At 39.0% G+C, this 24,485-nt stretch overlaps 1 protein-coding gene across 1 annotated transcript in view; it reads right to left on the bottom strand.

The window, feature by feature from the left end:
- Window positions 1–24,485, bottom strand: part of nrg3b (neuregulin 3b) — a 305,656-nt gene that overhangs the window by 50,378 nt on the left and 230,793 nt on the right. Inside the window, exon 3 of the mRNA XM_061707728.1 lies at window positions 3,300–3,373. Within this exon, the coding sequence (XP_061563712.1) occupies window positions 3,300–3,373 (74 nt within the window). The remainder of the gene's footprint in view (window positions 1–3,299; window positions 3,374–24,485) is intronic.

Genomic DNA, 24,485 nt, shown 5'->3' with positions numbered 1-24,485 from the left:
GGGATCCGATATCCATCATTTGAACAACCGGTCACAAAGATGACAAACCAGGACTTTGCAAGAAGCAAAACCCCCACCAAAAACACTCATTCTGATGTTGTTCCATCCTCGTTTTGAAAAAAAACACCCATCTGACGGCGTATGAATCTTGCTGATGTGGGGACAATACGTCTTTCTACACACCCACACAGGTTACGTTTTGTTTCGCGGCTAACGCCTCTCGACTCGCCCTCCCTCCCCTCAACTCGGCTTCAGGCCCGGGGTGACAAATAACACGCCTTGCGTTTACATTACCAACATGCATTGAACACACGTTCATCATCCAGCGATATTAGTCCGATCCAATCTGAAAACACCTACATATTTGGAATTGGACTTGGTGATGTGAGGGTTTCATTCAGGTGCTCGGTCAGGGAAACATGTTCCATGAAGCTCTCCACCGTACACTTTTTTCACTTAATAACAAAAGAAGTTCAGACCTTTTCAGATATAGAATCAGCAGGGCATTGGTGACTTTTATGCATCGTTGCCCAAGCAGTCGTTGACCCGGCACTTTTGACTTGCTTTTCTGTTTTGTGGTTGAGTTGCTGTTGCTCTAAATGCTTAAACGTTCTGACATTATCCCCTTCCAGTTGAGAGAATATCCAGCAGGGATAAAAAGTTCATGGAAGGTGGCATCCCATCACGGTTTCAACTATCCTTTTATGTATCACAAACACCTGAATTCAAAAACTAAACATGTGTGACCAAATACCTTTGTCCACATAGCGTTTATCAGTGTTGAACCAATAATGTTATATTCATTTATCTTTATCAGAATTAGCTTATTTGGACAATAGAGTGTAAATTTGTTTCATGCCAGATAGTGATGCACCGATTGTTCGGTAACCGAAATTGTTCGGCCGAAAATGGCAAAAAAACACTTTCGGTGTTCGGTGGAATAAGTGGGGAAAAAAACCGAACAATTAATAACGGCGTTGTAATATAAGGAAATAGACTGGCCGCTCCGTAACAGTTGCGCACCACATAAATAGTTGGCCAACCAAAAACTAACCACATAAGAATTTAACTAACATTCACCAACAGGTGGAACCAAAACAACATAAATCAATCTATTACAGGTGCGTTTAGATGACGAAATCAAACAGCGACGAGCGTGGAGTGAAGTGGTGCAAACATGTCAGCAGTGTGGAAGTATTTTAGAGTGGCAAAGAATAATACAAGAATGGCTGTTTGCAATGAATGTTCTGCTCAAATATCTAGAGGGGGCACATCTGCAAAGTCTTTCAGCACTACAAGTTTGATTTATTATTTGAAATGATAAAAAACCCTGAGCGCTTTAATGCATTTTTATTGTTTTAAGGCCTATGTTACAATGTTCAGTCAGTTAAGCCTAACGTAAGCTCAAAGATGGCCAAAAAATGTATTTTGCTAACTTATTTATTTTAAGTTATTGTTCTTTGCTGGTATAATGTCTGCTGGAATATTTAAGAAATGCTGGGAAATTTAAAAAAAATTCAGTTTTTTATGTTAAACAAATGTTTTCTACCTTGTAATTTTGTAAAAGATTTTTTTAAAAGCATGCCTAAATCAAATTAATTTGATTTATGCAATGGTGAAAAAATTGGCAAAATAAATGAAAAACTGCGAAGAACCATGTTCGGTATTGTTCGGTATTCGGCCAAGTGTTTATTATTATTTTCGGTTTCGGTTTCGGCCACAAATTTTAATTTCGGTGCATCACTAATGCCAGACCTAATCTTTTCTATTAAAAGTCCAAACAAGTTCATGATTTTCCATATTTCCTGTATTAAATCATAATGCATATAAAAACCATGGTCCAATTCATATTTAGAGTTGTCAGTGAATAACAGGTTGCTAAAAATAAAGACCGTAGTACAAGGAAAAAGGTAAGAAAAACATATTATTTTCCCTTAGTGCCACACCTCATTAACATGAATAAGTGTGTGCTTAGTTGACGCCTTTGTTTCAAGGGGCCACAAGGTGAAAAGGCAGGCAATCACTCAAACCAGCTAAAGTGGCTACAGCACACCCCTATTATTACAGTATGTGCTACAACTGTGCAAATACACCAACACAGCTCCGTAGCTCAGGGGCTCCTGCTGTAGTTCAGGAGATTCTGGCTCTAAAGTGCTGCACTTCTCCCATGCTGCTCCAACTGATTTATGTGATTCCTACCGTAGAGCTACCGTAAACTGTGGTAACTTTAAAAAGTTTGATTTCTAAATGGCAATGTATTGCTTTATGTGTCTTATCAACACATATTTTGAATACATCGTCAATGTGAACATATAAATATCAACAAGCACTATAAATGATTTATAATCCATCTGAGTCCATTTTTGGGGTAAAGCATGATAAAATTGGGCTTATTTCAAAGAACAACATAAAAGTCTCCTGAGCTGGACACAGGAAAATTGATGTCTGCCTACAGAAGATAAAATAAATCCCAGTTTGAAAACTGTGTGCCATGTGAGAGCATAAAACATGCTTCATGGCACTGGCTTGTGGCCCCATTAATGGACTCTTGGAGGGCCTGGTACAATCAGAAGGCAATAGGAGTTAAGGTTTTTTTTTTCCCCTCTTACTCTTGGAGAAGAAGAGCCAAATCACTCCCTGAAACTGTGGGAATTTGTAAAGGCACAGCCTCTTGAGAAAGGCTTAGGGGCCTCCAATATCTCTTCCTTGTTCCTCTGACTTTTGTTTTATTTTTCTAACTAAACCAAAAAAGCTGTCAAGGGAATGCGAAGGCTCCGGGGGAATTCGTTTTAGTGCAATAGGAAACCAAAAACCTCTCTATAGTTTTTTTTTTTTTTTTTTTTTACATTTTTTTTAAGTTAAAGTTAAGAAAAAAGATTAAAGACCATAATTAAAGATCTTGGAAGTATATTTCACAGGGTTTTTACTCCGTAATATGTTAGGTGGGCTCCCTGCAGAATAAGAAACCATATCTTGTCCGGTAACTAAATAATACTGTTTTATAGCTTTAATAATTGGCTTAATCTATATTCAAAAGGAAACCTCAACTGACTATGATATTTATCAATAATGATTACGTGTGGGAATATTAAGCCTGCAGCAGGTAATTGCAGAACCCAATTATATCTATGCTCTTAAGACATTGAAACATATCCATTTTAAATATAAAATGTAAATACTGTAAATACGTACCACTGAGTTCCTCAGTGGTACGTGGTAAGCGTTTGTTCTGAAATTGTTTCATTGGAGATTAATACAGAAAGATGGTAGAAAAAAGGAAAAATGAACAAATAGCATACTTGGGTCGGATAGGATAGCGTCCGTCTTGGGTACAAACTGGTCACAGCGTAGTCCATGGTAGCCCTCCTTACACCTGGAGGGGGGAAAGAGGCAAAGAGCCAATATCAGAAGTGATTCAATCCAAACCAAAAATACAAAGTCCAGCATGGACCTTGAGTCGAGACTTTCAGATAAGGAAGGCTATAAGAACAGAACACCTAGACAGAGAAATGGATTAGAGGTACAAAGTGGAGCGATCGCTGTGCACTGGGATGGTGGAAGGAGATACAACATTGTTGAGAGGGGTGGAGTGAGGAGGAAAGGGAATAGAGGGAAGGGAATAGGGCTGGGAAAGCCAAGGCAGTGCCTGCAGCCTCACTGATAGTGCATGAATGACAGGAATGCCAGGTCCCAGTTGAAGAAACGAGGCTGGGGAGTTTTTGGCATAAACTAAACAATGCCAAGATCTACAGTGGAATAGAAGCTGCCATAGCTGGAACACTCATATAAACAAAGTCATGACATGTCCAAATATTCCCCCTTCACCACCAAGTAAATACTGGAGGCATGCATTGTTGATGCCTCCAGGTCCCTCTGCAACCACCGCATATAGAAATATTCAGTTATTAGTTGATGTATGCTGGTTCAAGATGCAATATTTTAACTTACAACCATAATAGTATATATTCTTTTCAGCCCAAAATCTCTTGCTTTGCAGCAAGAGAGTGTATCTATGTATGTATATGTATGTGTCCCTGTGCTTGGGAAGGTCCTCAGTAGTTCTTGTTTGTAAAAATACTAAGCATTTTATTCCGTTCTTCAGCAGTTGCAATAAAATGAATATATTCAGTGGGATGATCCATCCCTCTGCACTTTCAAAGCTTGGGCGAAACAATTGGGGGATTTACTAACTTACTCATAAATATGCACACAAACAACCTTTTCAGTTGCATCACCTCACTATATATATATTGCTGGTAAATTGCAGCAACTTACTGGATCTCACTCATACATTATCAATCAATATATGTAGCACTACATATAGTGCCCTGCACTAGTGTCAAAAACCCCACATAATTTACATTTAGATGCCAAGCAAGCATTTTCGTTGACCTTATAGCTGGAAAATAAAGCAACAACACCACAGAAAAACAACTGAACTACAAAAAAAATAAATTGAACAGGCGGAGATCGCCAATTGTGCTTTACATTTGCATTTCAGGTTGCAGTTACACCTCCATTGGTCATTGGTCTAACTTTATACGTCACCTGTTTTCTATTTAGTACACTCTTCTTTTAAACAAGCTCAAAGATGAATGTAAAATATGGAAATTGGAGTCTTCTTCAGATTTGCTATTTTTTATGCATTTGTATTTAGTTATAAACATTTGTTTGTTAAATTTTTTATATTCATAAAGTATCCTTTTTTGTAAGGTGCACTCTAAAGCAACAGATGGTTGTTTCCACAGACCCATCTGGGAGGTCCTCGGTGAAAAATGACAACATTGAAAAGTGACGGCAGCAGGTGATTGGATGATGCACGTATGTACAGTTTACGTTTCTGTGAGTAGCGAAACATCTGATCCGACTTTTACGCTCATAGCTTGGCCATTGCTGCTTGTAGCTACAGGATGCTGTTTCAAAGTCGTAACACGAAAACAATTTGGCTAGATGTCTTTACTAGGCTCTGCTGAGCTAAAAGGAACTCTGTAGTTTGATTGATACATGATTCCTTCATGCAAACAATTCATTTGCATCTGAAATTATTAGTGGGTAACAGTTTTTTAGTTACATTACAACATTTCACAATAAAATAAGTGACAAATCTTGCTTTTCTTTAACATTTCAATATGATTTTATTCAATGATAAAGTAGTTTTGAAGTAGAACAACAAAAAAAGTAGAAGTTCTAATTAGTCAGAAGGTTTAATTCAGATATTCCTATTTATACATTAGAAAGAAAATGTAAGAGAAACTGGAGCATCCAGAGAAACCACCTCTAACACAGAGGAATGTACAGTAATGGTCAAAAGTTGGACTGATGAAAAAGTTGAGTAGATCCTCAGTTCTGAAGTTGTCTCTTTTTGTTTCTATTTTGATGCAGACTTGGAGGAGTGATGGATTTCTTGAGGCGTTTCCACATTGAACGTGGCTTTGATCTGGTCCTGTTAACAGCTCGTCTTGTACAGTTCTTTCCCCCGGTGGAAGAAACTCACCTGATTCAGAGAGTCACTTTTATATTGGTGGAGAAACACTAGTGTGACAACTCCATAAAGAAGGTTTGGATGATCGTTTGGGGTCCACATCCAAAACAAAGTTGTCTTGTTTGTGATTCAGGGAAATTTGGGATGATCTCAGCTGGATGGTTTGAGATCTCGTTCAGTTTGTAGGGCTTCTCAGATGCGGAAAATCTCAGTTCTTATGGAGACTTTGTGCTTAGAGACGTTTTCCATCTCTGGGGCTTTTCCCGTTGTGATCTCAATCCTGGAAATGGCCAGCTGCATGATAAACTCAGCCAGCTTCACCTCCACATTCTTTGTTGCCTCTTCTTGTTTTCTCAATTCAGAGGCCAGTTCAAGGTGGGTGCTGGTTTTGACAGCCGCTGTTTCATGGTGTCCACCTCACACCTCAATAATGTCTTTACATTGGCTGAGTTCTTTTTCACAGGCCAGTCGAAGGTTGTGTTCATTCTCAGGCATCTTTTCCACCTCAATGAGATTTTTCTTGACAGTAACTCTCCTCTCATTTTCATCAATAAGGGAGACGGTCAGTTCTTTTACCTGGCTCTGTGTAAGGTTGTTCATCTGTTTTAAGGGACCTTGTTGTATTTGTCTTGGGTGTGTTCCAGAGTCCTGGATATTAAAATCCTCCTGGATTGTCTCAGAGTTGTACAAGGCAGGAGCCTGGGAGCAATTCCACTCCCCCTCAATGCAGCCTGACCTTCAGCATAATGAATAAACATTTCTAAGATTAAAAAACAACTACAACAACAAATACTCGTACCAGTGCACATTATTATGGGCGTGCACACAGTCAGGAGCACATGGACTTAAATGTACATGCAGGTAACTGCTGTGCAAGTATGCATACAGATATATAGCAATTAGGGTTGACGGATCTTGCATGAAGTTGCCATCTAGCATGGAACAGTGGGAGTAACTGAAAATGAAACACTTTTTAAGTCAGAAACAAGCTATGCTTACAGATAAGGCAGTGTATTTAAGTTTTAACCAAGGCGTGCTCTCAGTAGCCAACGGACAATAACTTGTGCAATAACATAACAAGATGTGCAATATCTGCCGGTCTACCTCACACACACTATACCTGCTTTTTTTGCACTGTTTCTTTTCTTTCAATCTCCTGTATATACTGCTCATATTTTTGTAATTATATATATTTTATATATATTTTTTATTTTTTACTTTTTCGTCTCTTTTACCCCTCCCCTGCATGTGTGTGCTAAGTGTACTGCTGCCAACAAAGTAAGTTTCCCCACTGAGGGAGAAAATAAAGGATTATCTTATCTTATCTTATCTTAATTACGTATGCACAAGACATATTCTTTAATTTCCATCAAATTTATTCCATTAAAATTGGCTTACATTAACTGTTCAGTTACCATTACAGAAGTCGTAATTCACTACCCACATAGTGAGTACTGTCACATGGCAAATTCAAACATGGGTCAGCCTAGCATTGTTCTATGTGGTAAAAATCATTCAAATGCACTCAGCTGTACTTTTTTGGTAGTGTTACAATGTTGCTAGTTTAACATTAGCTTGTGCAACTTGGAGTTTCTAGGAGAAACTATGAGTGCAGGATAACCAAAACTTAAAGACAATAAATACAGTAATAACATTTGGGACCCCCACACGGGTTCAGGTCTGACACACGATGACTAATCAGCAAGGGAGGATTGAAAAACAAGATAATATATATACACTGACAAATGTTTAAGAAATTAGATTATGATTAAATTATTCAGCAAAAAATTCTAATTTCCAAGTGTGTGATATTCAAATGTTGTGCCTAGCTAAAACATGACAGACAGTGGACAAAAGTGAAGCACAGAGATACACATTTGGGCCAATGTAAGAGTGCAAGTCAATAAATGTAATGATAGTTTAAACATATTTTGGTAATTTGGACATTTGGCATGTTCATCATTGAACATTAAAATTGCAGATAGGCACATGCTGGAAGAAAAAGGTGCAAAAGCTGTTAAATCTCTGTGTGCTTCATACTAGGAAACACATATAGAAGGCTGAAGGGTGTGATTGTTGAAATAACCATTTTGTGTTATGTAACTGTAAAACTCTCTCTAATTGCACATTTAAATAGTGAAGTTCATTACTGATCAAATCATGTGTGAAAAAAACCTTGGAATTAATCTCCCTAAATGTTCAACCTTGAACTCTGTATTAAGCTAAATGCACAGATGGTCTTGTAGTGCTTTTGTTTGTGCAACCAAAACGGGCCAGTCTGAAAAACAACTGTTTTTTTTAACTCTCCTGCAAACCTTTCTTTAATTTACACATATATAAATAACATTTTGCTGTTGATTTTTTTTTGAAGAACAGGAAAACAGAGCTACAAACAGAATATATTTATGCCGAGCTTTTATCACAATTTCTTTGGTGAAATAATCTGGATTCTGATGATCATTGTTCCCAATGACCTTTGAAAGGGCAAAGATTGAAAATGAAGGTGAAAAAAACTCTTCTTTTTTTGTGATTTGAAAACAAAGAATATCCATCCACAATTTGTCATCAATCAGCTTAGAGGAAAACCATTAAATTTAATTGCACATTTCATGGTTGAATATGCAAACGAACGTGGCATGTGGTGCGTAAAGTTCCAGTCCAAATGACTACTGCAGAAGTATCGCATTAACAATCAAATGCACAACTGCTTTGCATGGAAGGAAAATGCAATCAGTGCCATGGTGGGAGAAGTTCAAGATGAGGTGATGGTTGCAGCATCGTTTCATTTTTGTGCCCTCAATATTTCTTTTGGGAAATGTTCTAATGTAAAGGAAACCCTGCTCCTTTGGTATTTTCACATTCTCTGAAGGCAGATCTCCCGATGCTCTTACTTGAAAACGGAGCCCTTGATTAAAATATACACCAACAAACATACACTATCCCCTTTATCTTTGTGTGGGGAAAAAGGAAAAGAGCCAGTGATGTACTGCAAAAATTTAGGCAAACACTCAAATAGGATTTCAAGGGTAAGTCGTCCCTCCCTCGGCTCTTCCCAACATCACACCTTTTATCCTTTGGTGTGAACAGAGACGCCTTGTTAGTATTCCGAATCACAAACCCAGACGCAGAACGCCTGTCTGGCTATCTGTTTACGTTTGGGTTTGCTTTCTGTTTATCTACGTCTTCAACATCCCCCCCCATTCCCCACCTTTGTGCCACTGTGAAATAAGCTCAGCCGTCACTCAATGAGATGCAAACAATGCTTTGTAAACGTGTTTGCATGAACACGGCATTGAATGGCTGAATGGGAGATAAACAATGAGAGATAAAGACACACGCTTTGGAGTGTGTGCTTGGTTTGTGACTCCAAAGACGGCAATAGGAGAGAACTAGAGCCTCTGTTACGGTGCGTTCAAAAGGTGGAAATATCTCAAAGTGAACCCGGATATGTGTGTGGATTGGGGCACATATATGACAGCTTCCTCTTGTGTGTCTGTGGGTTTATATCCTGTAGTGTGTTTTCCTCCTTGTGTTCCAGGGCTGTCTGTGACTATTCAGCCGTTTTTAAACACATGCTCCATCTGCAGAAAAAAAAAACACACACCTCTGAGCTGGAGGAATGATGGAGGGGTGGGGGAGCTCTGCCTCATAACTAATCACCATCTTGCCTGTTAATTAGCGGGAAGAAAAATGGAGGATAGTTTGAGTGGAAGGGGAGGGAAAAGAGGTTTCAAGGAGGAGACAAGGGAAGGGAGTGTGATCATGTAGACCAAACTTTCATTTACCTTCTGACACATATGCATATTAGCATCAGCATGTGCCATAAAATAACTCCATATGCTATGGCTGCTGCAGCAGAAGGGGCCTGCCACTGCTTACCAGAGGTGCACAACTCTCAATAACTTGATTAATTGGATGCTTTTAACTTATATCTTCATTAAGGATCTGTCAATAAAAAAATAAATACAAATCATTTGTGAAAACAGACTTAAAAAAAAAAAGGGAAGGACTAAAATACAATAACTTTGCATAAACTGGCATCGGTATTAAGTGGCCAACTCTGTTTTACAGCTTACAAGGGTGTTTAGACTGAACTTTAAGGTTGGTTCATAACCTTGGATCCAGCTGTTGCAGATTTTCTTCTCTGAACATTTTAAAGCAGCATGCCAGCTGTTCCCTGCAGGACCTTCATATCAGATATAATGCTTATAAGGGTCTTGTTTCACAGTATGTTCATTTTGAGAACTTCTCATCCACGTCGACTCAGTATATCTGAGGTGTAGTTGTTTGCTTTTGACTGGAGAAAGTGTATTTCCAAAGAAAAAAAAGATGAAAAGAAGATGACATAAATAGACAAGTAGGTGAACAGCATGCAGTTGCAACCAGATGTTTACATGCAGTTTAGATTTGTTTTTTCTTACCCAACAGATTCTCAGTTTATATGAGAGAGATCCTTTTTACAGAATATTTGAGTGACTCTTTTCAAAGCTATAAGTGTATACACATTGCCTGCACTGTTCAACTCTAGCTCTTAACTTTAGCTGCCACACCAATACTTAGCTGTTGTTCTGAAGCTTTATTATAATCAAAAAGTTCAGTCAGTGTCACAGCAGAATATGAGATATTTGTTCCTGTGCGTACCTGCAAACTGTGATCTGGCTTACGTAAATGGTGTTTTGGGGAGATGTGGCATTTTCCCTATCCTATCTGTGTCATCTTTGAGTTCATGTGACTTCAGTGCAAGATCTTATTGTAGATAATCACATTTTCTTCCCCGTCTCACTAAGCATCTTAGATTTTTGTTCAGGGGTTCATTTGCACGTTTCACACCAAAGCTCGCTCATCTCTGAGAGGCAGAACCGTCTCCTTCCTGAGCTGTGGAAAGGCTGTACGCTTCCATGCCGTTTACACTGATTCCTGCCTGAACAGCTGAACTTGGGATCTTGAGGCAGCTGGAAAATGTGCCCAAGAATGAACTAGACTCATGAAGGTCCACAGTTCTTTGCTCTTGTCTTAGCTGAGTTCTTTTGAATTCGCCTGGATGTCATGCAATGAGGCTCTTGAGTTTTTTAGGAGTGCTTTATAATACATCCACATAACATCCTCAAAGGATGTTAGTTAGCCTACGTATAAGAAGCTTCTGATGTCAAAACGGCATCATGTGGACTTCTCAAAGCTGTTTAAGGACACAGGTAGCTAACAGTCAGACATGGAGGGAAAAAAAAGGTTTTAGTGTATTTTTTTTTAACATGTGAACTTCTAATTGCTGCAAAGGATAAAGCGGGTATAGATAATGGATGGATGGATGGAACTTCTAATTGCATCTGAATTATTCTTAAAGGTATTGTGACATCATTTTTAACATGCTTTTAACACTATTAAAAGTCTTGGCCAACATCCCTCAAATGTGTCTAAAAGAGTGTAACAAGAAAATATTCACTCTAGTACTCTATTCCTGGCTTTTTATTACAGTGTTTTTTTGCGCCGTGAAAAATGCTTCCTTTTCCCCCTTTCCTGTCAATCATTGCTCCGCTCCTCCTCCAAACCTCCTCCTCCAGCCATACGCTCACAGCGGCGTCGGAGAGAGCCGGGAGCGACAGGCGAAGCATGCACGGAAAAGCAGCACGGCGAACCACAGCAAACAATCATAAAAATAAAGGCATGCAAGCAGCAGTGTCACCTTATCTTAAGTCCAGTCAGTGGCCGCGGGTCTTCTTAGCAGTTTTCCTCCGGTGACGAGAACAAAAGAGGCTCTAAACAGCTCCGTGTTAAGCCTGATTTATGGTTCCGCGTTAAATCGACGCAGAGCCTACGCCGTAGGGTTCAGCGTACGGTGCGCGTCGCCGCGTAACCCTACGCCGTAGGCTCTGCGTCGGTGTAACGCGGAACCATAAATCAGCCTTTATGGTGCGCTGGAGAGGAGAGGAGACAGGGAGCTGGGTGGAGGGGGCGGTGATTTAGCGGGCCGTTACGTAACGGCCCGCCACCAAACCACATGCGCCGTTTTTGCACAGTTATGCGGAAAATCCCAGAAAGCACACAATACACTGAATGTTAAAAGTTCGTTGTTTTTTGGGTGTAATTGATGTCAAGACACCCAACAAAACACAAAAAATCAAGAAAAATTTGTTTTTCATGTCACAATCCCTTTAAACACAGCTTCAAATGAACCATATCCCTGTCCTGGTGATACATTGAGGCACATATATATTAACCAAATAATGAGCAACACTTCTGAAATCTAAAATACAATATGTATAACAACAGGATTAAATATCTAAAGGAATACAAAAGTATTGTGATTGTTCCGTTCTGTCTACAAGTTCTAGTCCGGTGATTCTCTATTCCTTTTAAATAATGCTTAATTAAGACCAGTCAGCTGCTGCATTGAAGCTAGTGTCATGTGACTTAAACCACATTTTCCAGCTTGTCACACTGCAATGTTCTGTTGGGAAAACCACACAGGATCCACTCTCTAACTACTGACTCTGAATATTATAGATGGACATATTCATCCGACTGTGATGGATGGGCGACTTGTACAATTGCTGCCTGGCTGTTTACAGCTGGGATGAGTTCCAGCACACCAGGATGACCCTGAGCAGGATTAAAGTGGGTGGAGATAATGGTTGAATGGATGTATTCATCCGCTGTGAGACTTGAAGCCAATGTAAAAGTGCAACGCCACTGATTTCTGCGAGACATTGACTGCGTTTCCATGCATCAATAACCCTTTTAAAATCTGAATATTGGCAATAACCCGAATTTGCACGGCCATGTAAACACCAATAACCCCTTTGAATAACCCAAATTTTTAAAAACCCGAATATTGGGTCATGTAAATGCCAAACGGAATATCCCGATCAAACGGAACATGAATTTGTTTTCTGCGCATGCTCTTTTCGCAAGGAATCCCGGTCTTTTGAGTCCAGGAAGTTCTTCTAAACACGGAGAAACACAAGACCACGCCACACTTTTGGAGTGAGGAGGAGACTAATCACTTCATAAATGCAATGAAGGATATGAACATTTCTGCATTTGTAGACGGTAGAAAGTACCAGGATAGCGAGATTTACAAGAAGGTGAGCGAAAAGTTGCGCAAAGCAGCATTTGTTTTGAATTTGGATACAGGAAGAAGAAGCGGAAATGACGGTAATTGCGTCATGATGTTCTCCACGCGTCGCTGGTTTGATCCAGATATCCCAAATGATTAATTACCATGTAAACAGAATATTCCGAATGTTTCAGTAACCGGAATATTAGCAATAACCCGAATTTTGACTGCATGTAAACGTAGTCAGTGGCTCCAAAAGTTTCTGACTTCAAAAGACTAGCATTCATAAAAACGTCAATATTGTCAAATAAAATACTAAGTCAATGCATTTTCCATGCAAACCATTATAGTTTAACCAGCTGCATCCCATTCTAATGATGAGCTATTGGTCAATTTCACAATTGAACAGATGCCCCAATGATGCACATTTCTGTCCAATCAGGTTTAAAGTTTCCTTCTCAATCGCTGTCTTTTTTCCCAAATAAAGAGGAAGCCTAAGACTTAAGTAGCTCTTAAAAATCTGTAACACCACGATGGCACATCTCTATTAATGGGGATGGCACTGGATGGAAGCTGAAGGTACGGGTCAAAGGATGGGTGAGGTCAGTTTTCTTTAATTACTTGAGTTCTTTGTAGTGATGTTCATCAGTCCCATTATCAAAAGCAATCATTTGTTGGCAATGGGACTTCTCACCAAACTTAGCAAGACGCAATTAATACACTGCACCGAGTCTTTTAACTCACTGTCACATTTCATGTGACACGCCAACTGGCGCAGCGCATGTTGTGAAGTATCACTGAACTGGTTGTTACCACTCATTTTCAAAACTTGACCTAGAAATCATGCATAATAAAAATCAAGATTTGCATATGTACTGAAGCAAAAAAAGCAATGGCATGATGTTAATCTTGAAAAATTGAAATAAATAATCTTGATTTCATTCACTGTGGCATTGGTGATTATTATGGTATTCTAAATTGCTCCTATTTTAGATCCAGCAACTGCTGCAGTCCATAAAATACACATTTTGCATGAATAGGCTCACAACATAAGAATAGGCCGAAGGCACATAGCTGATTTCAGTTGTATTTGCTTTCCACAACCGTCTCATCTTTATCACTGGAAAGGTCAACATGACTGACTGAAATCAATTCTTTATGACAAGAAAAAAACTAACCTCTGGTAAACATTTTTCTTTTATAATAAGAAGTAGAAAGAAATATTTTATTATAAGAAATACAAGTTTACTCAGCCATCCTTGCCTTAATCTCAGCATCAAACGCCTCTCTCATTGTTATTGATAAGACAAAAGCAGGGAAGTTGTATTATTCTCAGTCTGTTAAAAAAATAAAATGATATTAAATAAATTCGGAAATAAAGTACAATCCAAGGCCGGGTGTCCAATAAAAGCTAAATTCTACATTTAACGCAAAAGCAATGCAAATTCATATCTGTCTTTTGCAGCAGTGCAGAAGAGAAGCTAGTGCTTACACGATTTACACCTTAAGTCTGTTTGATTGATGCTTGGTAGTTTTCTGTGTGAGCTACACGTACACAAATGATATGCACATGCCAGGATGTGTTTATGTTTAAAAATGTAATGCTATAAGAAGATGCTGAAAATGAAGCAAAGCAACTGGGCCAGCTGTCATTGATGGATTTTCTTATGATTGAAGTAACTAAATGGATGTGAAAATGATGTTGGCAAAGCATTTGAATATTTGGCACAATGAGGTTTACTTTGATGACAAAACCAACAATCAAGAGGCTTTTTTATTTGCTGAGGCCATGAAAATTATATGTGATATAGGACACTGAAACGCTGTGATTAAATCAACACCACATAAATTATACTTTCAAAATCCTTCTGGCGTTTCATTGATTTATATTTGGCTGCCATATAGATTGTCAAGGAACGATGCTGTGGGAGTGTCAGTGTGTTTGCACTTGAAAACGTGTTAATTAGAGGTTCATTAGGGTTGCCACTTAAGAGAGTCTTAACTGGGAGGACAATAGTAATAAAGTTGAGTGAGGTTATAGGGTCCTTTCTTTATAACGGCATCTTTAACAGGATCTTATGTTTAAAACATTTTGTGTCTGTGGTAAATACTGCCTACAATAAATTGCATTATTTTAGGCTCTATACTCTGATGTAACAGCTGCTGCGATGTCCCCATTTTGCTGCAGGGATCATTAGATTTTCATCAGCTAAGACAGTAAACAGCTCTGCTGCAGCCATTTCATTCATCAATAACACAGCCGTACACACACAATGTCACTATCAAATGTCATGTGAACAAACTAGAAAAATAAAATATCTCAGTCGGTGCTTGGCACAAAAGCCAGCATGCAATATTCTGGTCTCGTGTTGCACTAAACACAATGTTCCAAGATATCATTAAGCTCGGAGGACTGGGAAGATGAATCTGTCCCTGCTTATTTGTCTTGCACATCAGCGGAGCTGAAGGTAGAGCTGGGATCTGGCACCATATTACGCAGACGTGTGCACTACATCATCACAGAGTTCCCGCCATGTGAGCCGGATACAGGTGCTGTTTCAAAGTGAAAGAGATAAGAAAGACGAAGAGGAAGCTGAGGGGAGACGTACAGAGAAAAGAGGCGCGGCGCTGGCAAAAAGCAACGATTCTTCTTAATCTTTAGAGTTTCTTGTGGAGTTTGTCTCACTGTGTATATATAGATAGATTGGACAAAAACAGGATTAGTATCTAGCAATAACTGCTATTTTTAGAAAAGATATTAAATTTTCAGGGGCTTAAAAAAAGTATTTGCACAAAGTGACATAATTATAAAATCATCTGCAGTCAATGACTACCTGGAATCTAGAGGCCAAGGACATAACCAGATTCTGAGGTTCTTCCCTGGTTATGCTTTGCCAGACCAACACTTTGAGATGTTGTTTGCTTTGGAGCATTTCAGCCTTCACTATTTGAAAACCAGGCTCTACCGGGCTGTTATTAGGAAATGGAACTGGTCATGGAAGTACATTAAATGTCTTTGTATCCAAAAAGCCTTTAGTAGCATTTACCCTACACACATCAAAATTCATGCTACTTCTGTCAAAAGCTGTATCGTCAACAAAAACCAATCAGGACATTCCACTGGCAGCCATACATGCCCACACCATAATACTGCCTCCCCTATGTTTGAACATGATGTGCTGCTTTGGATAATGAGATCTTCTTTTCCTTCTCCATACTTTTCTCTGCATGGCATTCTCATACAAGTGTATCTTGGCTTTATCCGTCCAAACAATCTGATTGAACATGGGAGGCTTTTATTTTTAATTTTTTGGCCAGGTAACTTGTTGTCAGTCAACGGTCCAAGTGCTTTTTCGGCCCCTTGAAATAGTATTTGGCAACTTACTGTAAGTTAAAGCTGAGTCTACAGTTAAATCTCACTTTGAATGTTTTATTGCAAAGGTACTGTCGGGCAGAGGTGTCAAGTAACAAAGTACAAATACTTCGTTACCTTACTTAAGTAGAAATTGTGGTTATCTATACTTCACTGGAGTAATTATTTTTCAGACGACTTTTTACTTTTACTCCTTACATTTTCACGCAATTATCTGTACTTTTTACTCCTTACATTTTAAAAACAGCCTTGTTACTCTATTTCATTTCGGCCTTTAAAAAAAAACTATCCAGTTAAATTGCTCCATCCGGATAGAGTGAATTTGGTTGTGGTTGTTTCAGATGTTCTTGTCCAGTTTTGTTCTTACATCCGTTCCCTCAGATTCCTGCAACTAAACTTGGATGTACATTCCAGTAAAGGTTAGGATAAATGATAACATGCCTCTGAAGTTTGACTTTTTGCACCATTACAATACTTATAGGCAACTAGTCATCATATCTCCTGCTCTCTGAAACACATGTTAATGCTCAATAGTGCACATATATGCTTCTTTAATATATTTGCATTATACTAAGATGAATTCATTTTCAATGGCTTTTGTCCTTAATGGCTTTTTTCCCCCTTACATTACTTTTACTTTTATACTTTAAGTAGTTTTGAAACCAGTACTTTTATACTTTTACTTGAGTAAAAAACTTGAGTTGATACTTCAACTTCTACAGGAGTATTTTTAAACTCTAGTATCTATACTTCTACCTGAGTAATGAATGTGAATACTTTTGACACCTCTGCTGTCGGGGTATAGGCATGTTGAAATATGTATTAACTGTAGGATACATGTTTTCCCTGGTGGGGCTGAGGAGTTGGATAACTCAGACATTCTGTTGTTAATTATTTAAAATTTGATAAATGTGTTTAATATTGACACATATTAATAGCATTAAATTTGCCCTCTACATGCACACACATTTTGTTATACAGCTATTCTCTTTCATCTAGTGATTCATTGAGTTGAAGGTTTAACAGGGAGTCTTTTCCTGTTGGGCAAACATAAGGGAAAAAAGTGGGAAAGGGTACAATTAGCAGTCATTCCACGTTTAAAGGACTTTTCAGTCCTTCAGTCAGTGGTTGCAGGTAAAAAGAAAAGTTGACGTGTGGATACATGAGGGGTTTACTCAATGTGCTGCTCTGAGCTCCGAGCTGACAATGGGAAGATATTCATTTCCATGAAATAAAAAAAAGACAAAAGGTCATCTTCTTTATGACATCACTGTCTTCCAGAAAATACAGAAAATACACCTTTCCTAGCTGCCGTTATGAACTATAACTTATAAAGAGATAGTCAGCAGGTGTTTGGCCTCAAAACACTTACCGCATCCCAATCTAAACTAAGTTAGTTTAATCTAAGTTGAGCCATGATTGGATCACACGACACGTACCAAAACCCACGTTTTTGGTCCAGATCATGAACTCTGGGTGGGTCTGTCCCACATAGTGCTCGCCAGTGCCATAACTGACTACGTTCACATGCAGTAAAAATTCGGGTTATTGCTAATATTCCGGTTACTGAAACATTCGGAATATTCCGTTTACATGCGTGAGCAAACAGGGTTATCCCTGTTTACATGGTAATTAATCATTCGGGATATCCCGATCAAATCTCGCTATCCCGGTACTTTCTACCGTCTAAAATGCCAAAATGTTCATATCCTTCATTACATTTATGAAGTGATTAGTCTCCTCCTCACTCCAAAAGTGTGGCATGGTCTTGTTGGTGTTTCCCCGTGTTTATAAGAACTTCCTGGACTCAAAAGACCAGGATTCCTTGCGAACAGAGCATGCGCAAAAAACTAATTCATGTTCCGTTTGATGGGGATATTCCGTTTGGTGTTTACATGACCCAATATTCAGGTTTTAAAAGGAGTAACCCAGGGCTCATATTGGGGTTTTTAAAAACCCGAATATGAGCAAATTCGGGTTATTCAAAAGGGGTTATTGGTGTTTACATGGCCGTGCAAATTCGGGTTATTGCTAATATGCAGGTTTTAAAAGAGTTATTGACTGCATGGAAACACAGTCACTGATTCATAAGTGCCAAGGCCACCCCAGATTAGGCCCAAATGTGTCCGCTGTCTGGGCCGGTATATTGACTGGTGCAATGCAAACAGAAATGGCATGTAGCTTATTCGGCATGGTGATAAAAGCTGCAGTTTCCCAAAAATATACATGTAAGTATACAGTTAAAAAAACAAAACAAAAAACTATAAAATTGGTTGCATTTGTAGCCCATAGTTAACCCTTAAGGTTGGGTGCAAAAGTGAACATTTTTAATATCCATTAATTCAGTTTTCAGATGACTGGGCTGTTCTGAGGCTCCACAAATGGTTTAATAGTAGTTGCCTGTATAGCAAAATGCATTTCTAAGTGAATATATTAAGGAAGACTCCTATGTGAATATTCTCACTTGAGAGCTTTCTTGCCATTTTAAAAGATACCAAAGAGCTTATAGGAGCCATCATAACAATATCTTCCTAAACCACACGAGACGTTTCTGTGACTTGTATTATTCATTAGACCTCTCCTTGAAAGCGATTGCCGGTAGCAGACAGCCACAACTTGTTCTGCCGACTGCCTCCGTCATGATGTAGTACATTACAAATTCAGCAGGGGTGTTTGAACTGCACCTTGAGAGGACGTAATGTGATTATGAAAGATGACAAGAGAGATGAAAAAACCCACTAGAGCCCCTGTTTGTCAACCAAGTGTGTAAAAGTTCATCGTGCTTCATATTAACTAACACGGTCCTTCAGGACTGATGCTGATGAAAAAGTAATTGCATTAAAATGGGTTGCTTGAAATCCTGCCAACTGAAAAAAAAATAACTTCACTTGTCACTAGTAAGTAAAATTTTTATATATGAAGCATTGAAGCATTTATCCAGAACAAAGGTGAGAGTTCCCTGAATATTGCACCTCCCTCTGGTAGTGGGTAGGTGAAGATGTATGTAACATCACAGTGTTGGTTGGACAGATCACCAAAAACAGGGCTTTTTGTCCTTGAATCAGTTATCTTCAAATTTATGCACATCTCTTGCAAGTTGCACCGAAGAAAATGTGTCTTGAAGTCATTTAAATCTTGAATGTGTTTAAAATATGTGATGTATTACACATCTGAAAAGTACTTGGGGGCATTTTCATGTTTTATATGCTTGCAATCGTACATGAGGTGCATCCATTCCCTTTCTAAAAGTAATGTATGACAAAAACTTGATTGGAAATTTGATTTTGAACATGGTGCAAGCTTAAAATACAAAAACTGATTTATACTAACAAATGAAATGAAAGAAAACAACAAAAATACTGTGTTTTATATCCATCTCAATGTCTATGCATTTCTTGAATATGAATATTAGAGGTGCCATGGACAAATAACTGAGTAAAAATTACCTCAACTCCTCAGGCCCTTAGCCATTTGTATTCTGAAACCTCCACTCTATAATGCAGTCAGCCACACACCCACAAGGCATTTAAGGCCGAAATAAACAACCACAGATATTATAGGTATGAGACACTTGCAAGATTTATGAAGTACAGTATGAATTTCACGTAGAAGTTGAAGGCTCAGTGTATTATTTTTCAAACTTCATTGTGGAGATGCAGCAACGTATCGTTCTGAATGAGCTGCTATCGAGCTTTTCATTCAATACCTAACACAGTTTCTTTCATTAAAAAGACTCCAACATCCAGTTACTGTATGACCCTGGTCCAAACTGGCTAGTTTTATGTGAGAAAGAAATATTTATTAGCTGTTTTAAAGACTGCATCTTAAGTTTTGACTGTGTTTGCTGTGGTCAGAGTAGTTTCATAAGATTGCGCACTACCACCCATTGAATGCTCGAAACAACAGAGTATGCACACTGGTTAAATGCTGGATATGACTAGGGGTGTAACAATATATCGTGCCAGGAAATTTCACGATACAAAAACGTCACGATACGTGTCGTGGAGGTGACAAACTGTAGCGTGATATTGGGTTATTAATATGAATATATTGTGTTTACTAGTAACATCCTATTGGTGCAGAGGGATCACGTGACGACCTCGACCCGCGGACCAAAATCTGACTACACTCAGAAGAAACTAGTACCGTTTTGCGTCCCAATCACGGGACTCTTGCAGGGTTTTGAGCTCTGAACTTTTACTTTTAAGGTGAGCATGAATCAATCTTTTTTATGATGTAAAGATTGAGTCGTCCCCAAAGATGGGAGGATGAAACGATACTGGGGTTCACCTTACGGCCTCAGGCTGGAGCAGGTGAAGCTCTTAGCTCTGGCACAAGATAAATAACAGTCATGTTGCATTTGGAGCTTGGGACTTTTCATAGTTTTTTTATTTACTTGTATTTATTTACTTCATTTTAGTTGTTACATTTCTGGAAAAGACAAAAGTCAAGTCATACATGAGAGAAACTATTCAGTTTGTGGCAAAATATTTGTACTTGTATGAAACTGAAGATCATAATGCAAACCTGACATTTACTTTTAGTTCAGTTTGTGGAAAATGGTTGGCCTGGCTTTCTCTTTAAAACTTAAACAGTTATAAATCATTACAAACTGTAACAATAGGGCAAACGCACAGCATTGTTTTGTATTTTGTGTCTTTCAAATAAAAGAGCATTTTTTCCAGTCATATGTTCCTCATTCAAGGTTGTTAAAAAAATACTGCTATAATATCGTATCGTTATCGTGACCTCAGTATCGTGTATCGTATCGTATCGTGAGATTAGTGGAGCGTTACACCCCTAGGTTTGACTAATTAGTTAAAAAGAAATCCTCTACCTTTCCAATATAGGCGGATTTGCAGGAGTTCAGTTTTCCAGGACATTTTGGACAACACATTTTCAACAAAACTACCCCATGTCTCATTCACCTGTAAGCGAGGCCGGTTTTAGGGGGGGGGGCAGGGGTGGGCTGTGTAAAGTAAAATCTTATTCAAGTTTAATCAGACATACCCATATCACTTTAAGCTTTTTTTTTTTAAATCAGCAGACTACACTGCACTACACGCTGCTACACTGTTTGCATGTGGTATTGTGATTTAGTAACGCTAGCAATGGCTAGCAATATAAAAAGTGGATACTCTGCACCATGACTGATGACATGAGTGGCAGGCGGTCACACACTGGCACATCATAAACCGATAAACTATTTTTAACACATAAAATCATAAACAAAGGGGCTTTGAGTGAGGAAGAGGGAGATCGAACCAAGTTGAAGAAAAAGGTTCAAGCATTCAATACAGACATATTTTAGACGCAGTGGGATAGGTGCTTTGCTACAGACTACCAATTTAGTTTTAAAACGAGCAGAATATTAGTAAAATTAAATATTTGAAACTGCAGCTAAAATCATCGTGATGTGGACAGACTTTTCTCTAACAGAGAGGACAATGTGTTAACTCACATACATCATCCACTTAATATTTCTTGACTATTAATGTTGGGCATATGCAGCTGTGTGTGTGTGTGTGTGTTAGAAAGAGAGCAAATGTGTATGAGTGCGTTCTGTTTTTAAATATTTTTTTGCAAATTGAATTCATTTGAATTTCAATACATGAATGTAAGTGTGCATGCACAATATGCCACTTCCCTGTTCCTTACAAATCCCTGCAGAGCCCTCATGCTCAGACTCACAGTGACACTTTTAATCAGTAAGTATGAATGTTACCGACACCATATTCCAAACCCTGGGATTTTTTTCAGAAATGGGTGGAAATGTCTGACAGTATGAATGCCCCCAGGAGCTGCAAGTGAATAATACTGTACTGCACATGAGATTATGCTGTGGTTTTCTCCATAAACATCAATGAAATTAGTTATGCCTATTTTCTCATTTCTTGCCTTGCCCTACATTTGACAAATCCGGCTCTGGTTTTTATCCATATGGGGGATCATTCTGCTCTTTGATGCATGACAGAGTGCAAAAGCCATGATGCCAAATAGCTCCAGGTGTTAACACTGATCAGTATTCATATCAGGAGCTCATCAAAGAGGTCGAATTGAGTTAACTTTTTGCCTGGCAAGAGATGAGCTACTCCTCCTTCATCCTAAATGCAGGCCCACTTACTCTGGAGCAGGTACATGGAGGTTTTTTTTGCTGTTTTGTTTCAAAATGTTTAATTACATTTAAAGAGGGAACTGTTACCTTTTGTGCCCAGTGTTTAAAATGCTTTAATGCAGCAAATGCTAATGAACTCTAAAGGAGCCACACGCACAAATGGATAAATACCCACCGTATACGCAATTACACAAGAGTGAACAACACAGTGGAGGCAGAGCTTCCTGTGTAGATGAGCTGTTTTTTAAGCCAACCCCTCTGGCTGGGCTACTGCATCATCTGTAAAAGATGGATTGGGGTCCTCGATAACTACTCTCTGCTGAGCCACGGTGTAATAAGGTGAATGAGTGTGGGTGTGCTAGACAAAGGAGGGCACATCTTGAACTGACTGCGCTCAGCTACTGTGCCTCCTGTGTGTCAGGTGCGCTATGTTTGCTTTAGAAAGTTGTTCACGAGCGTGAGAGATTTAGAGGAGTGCTTTGATAGGGACAACTTGAACAGCTCACAAAGCTTTCTAGCAGAACCCTAGTGAGTGTCAGGGGAAAAACGAGATTGCCCCCATTGTGATCAATCTGGCTGCCTTAGCCAACCAGCATTGAATAGATGGTCACATTTCTTCAGCTTATAGGCACACACCTTTATACACTGACTAGACTGTCATACACAGAGAATCATATCCCCATTCGGCTTTAAATTTGTCATTTACAGCCTCATTGTGCTTTGGTGCCTTCATAATTAATTCAATGAAATATATTGCCATATAATACTGGCTGGACTCATGCTAAATACCTCTAAATCACATGCAGTATGTGTGTAACTAAAGTGCAGGTTGTTTAAAAGACTTGGACTTTGCTAGTTTTGTTTAGCACCACCTGCAGTTACCCAAATAACAGCCTTACAGATGGATGCAAATGGGAAACGCTGTCAGACTCAGGTGATTGATCGCTGCAGTCCTGCAGTGAGAATTATGGTTATCACAAACTGAGACCTAAGAGCCCTAGCAACAAGAAAACTACCGCCTGTTTGAGACGGACAAGAGTGGAGTAAAGGACCGCTATATACATGAACGAATTGTTTCAACTCTTCAGACTATGGAGAAACGGTTGCACTTGCAGAGGGATGAAGGTTAGATTACATAAAGACCAACTAAAAGGATCCTTCTCATTCAAAAATACAACATATGAATCTGGAAACATAATGAACACAATGACTCATCCTTCACAGAAAACTGCTGCCACACTTTACCGCAATGATAAGAAAGTAAGACGCATGACAGGCTTAGTGTATTCAATGCACACATCACTGTGTAATACTATTGATTAATTTCCCAATCGTGTCACAGTTCTGTAGACAAATTGATTTCTTTAAAGCCTTCATTTATTTTATTTCATGCCAGTGTGAGCCTGGAGTTAAGCCAATTAATCCGACCACCTGAACAGAGAAAATATAGTAACGCTGCCTCGACATTTTTCAACGTGCTTTCCATGATTCTGATCGTATCAAATTGAATCTGGCCCACTTGGTTGAAGTCTGAGGAGTTTTTTTGACAGTTCATTCAGTGCACATTTGCTGTCTTACAAAAACAGATTCCACATATACAGTTTATGGCAACGTTATCCTTAAAGGAGCATGAGGCTCCTTTTAAGAAATGAGACTCTCTAGCGCCACCCTTCACCACGACGGCCGTCGGGGGTACTGCAGCCAACAGTGAAGCCGGCACGGGAGAACGGGGAGAACGTGCATGCAGCGTCATGTGACGTCACATCCGCAGGACAGCGCGGGAAATTCGAATTGCAGCACATTTTGCAGCAACAGCCTGTTCAAGGCAAAGGAGAGATACACTAGAGGACTCATTCTTTTTGGTTTGGAACGCTTTATCTGACATTATTACTAGAAAACTTAAAACGTATACACATTTTTTTCATAAATCCTGCCTCAATCTCCTTTAAGCAGACTATAAGGAGGTCAATGCTTTGGCAGGGAGCAGATCTGAGCCCCCCCCCCAGATCTGGCTGGAACACATGACAAATATAGTCCTTAGGCAGTGAGATAACAAAATCCCTATAAAAGATGTAAGAAATGGATTTAAGAATGAAAAAAACGTGTCAAAAGAGCAAAGTCGGAGCCACAATGCTAATTGGAAGAGAACCGAGCTGGACAAACATTCTCTCCATATGGATTTTCTGTGTGGACAGTGATCTATATTTACTATGCATTCTAAATACACCAATATTTTATGATTTAACTGTTGGAGTGAGTATTTCGTGAGAGGAACGGCAATTTTTTAACTTGTGGACAGCTATGAATTGGTATTGATTAAATTCAAATTCAATTCCTCTGGTTTCACCGTTATGCCGGCAGAGGCGGAGATGCACCGCCTGTCTCGGCCACAGCAGCTCGAGTACAGAAATAGATGACCTCTGTTACTTTAATTATCCTCCATCCCATGCTGCTCGGTCAG

This window comes from Cololabis saira, chromosome 19 (genome assembly GCF_033807715.1).
Source record: "Cololabis saira isolate AMF1-May2022 chromosome 19, fColSai1.1, whole genome shotgun sequence".
Lineage (NCBI taxonomy): Eukaryota > Metazoa > Chordata > Actinopteri > Beloniformes > Belonidae > Cololabis > Cololabis saira.
The sequence above is the reverse complement of the archived record's forward strand: the minus strand, read 5'-3'. Positions and strand labels throughout refer to the sequence as shown.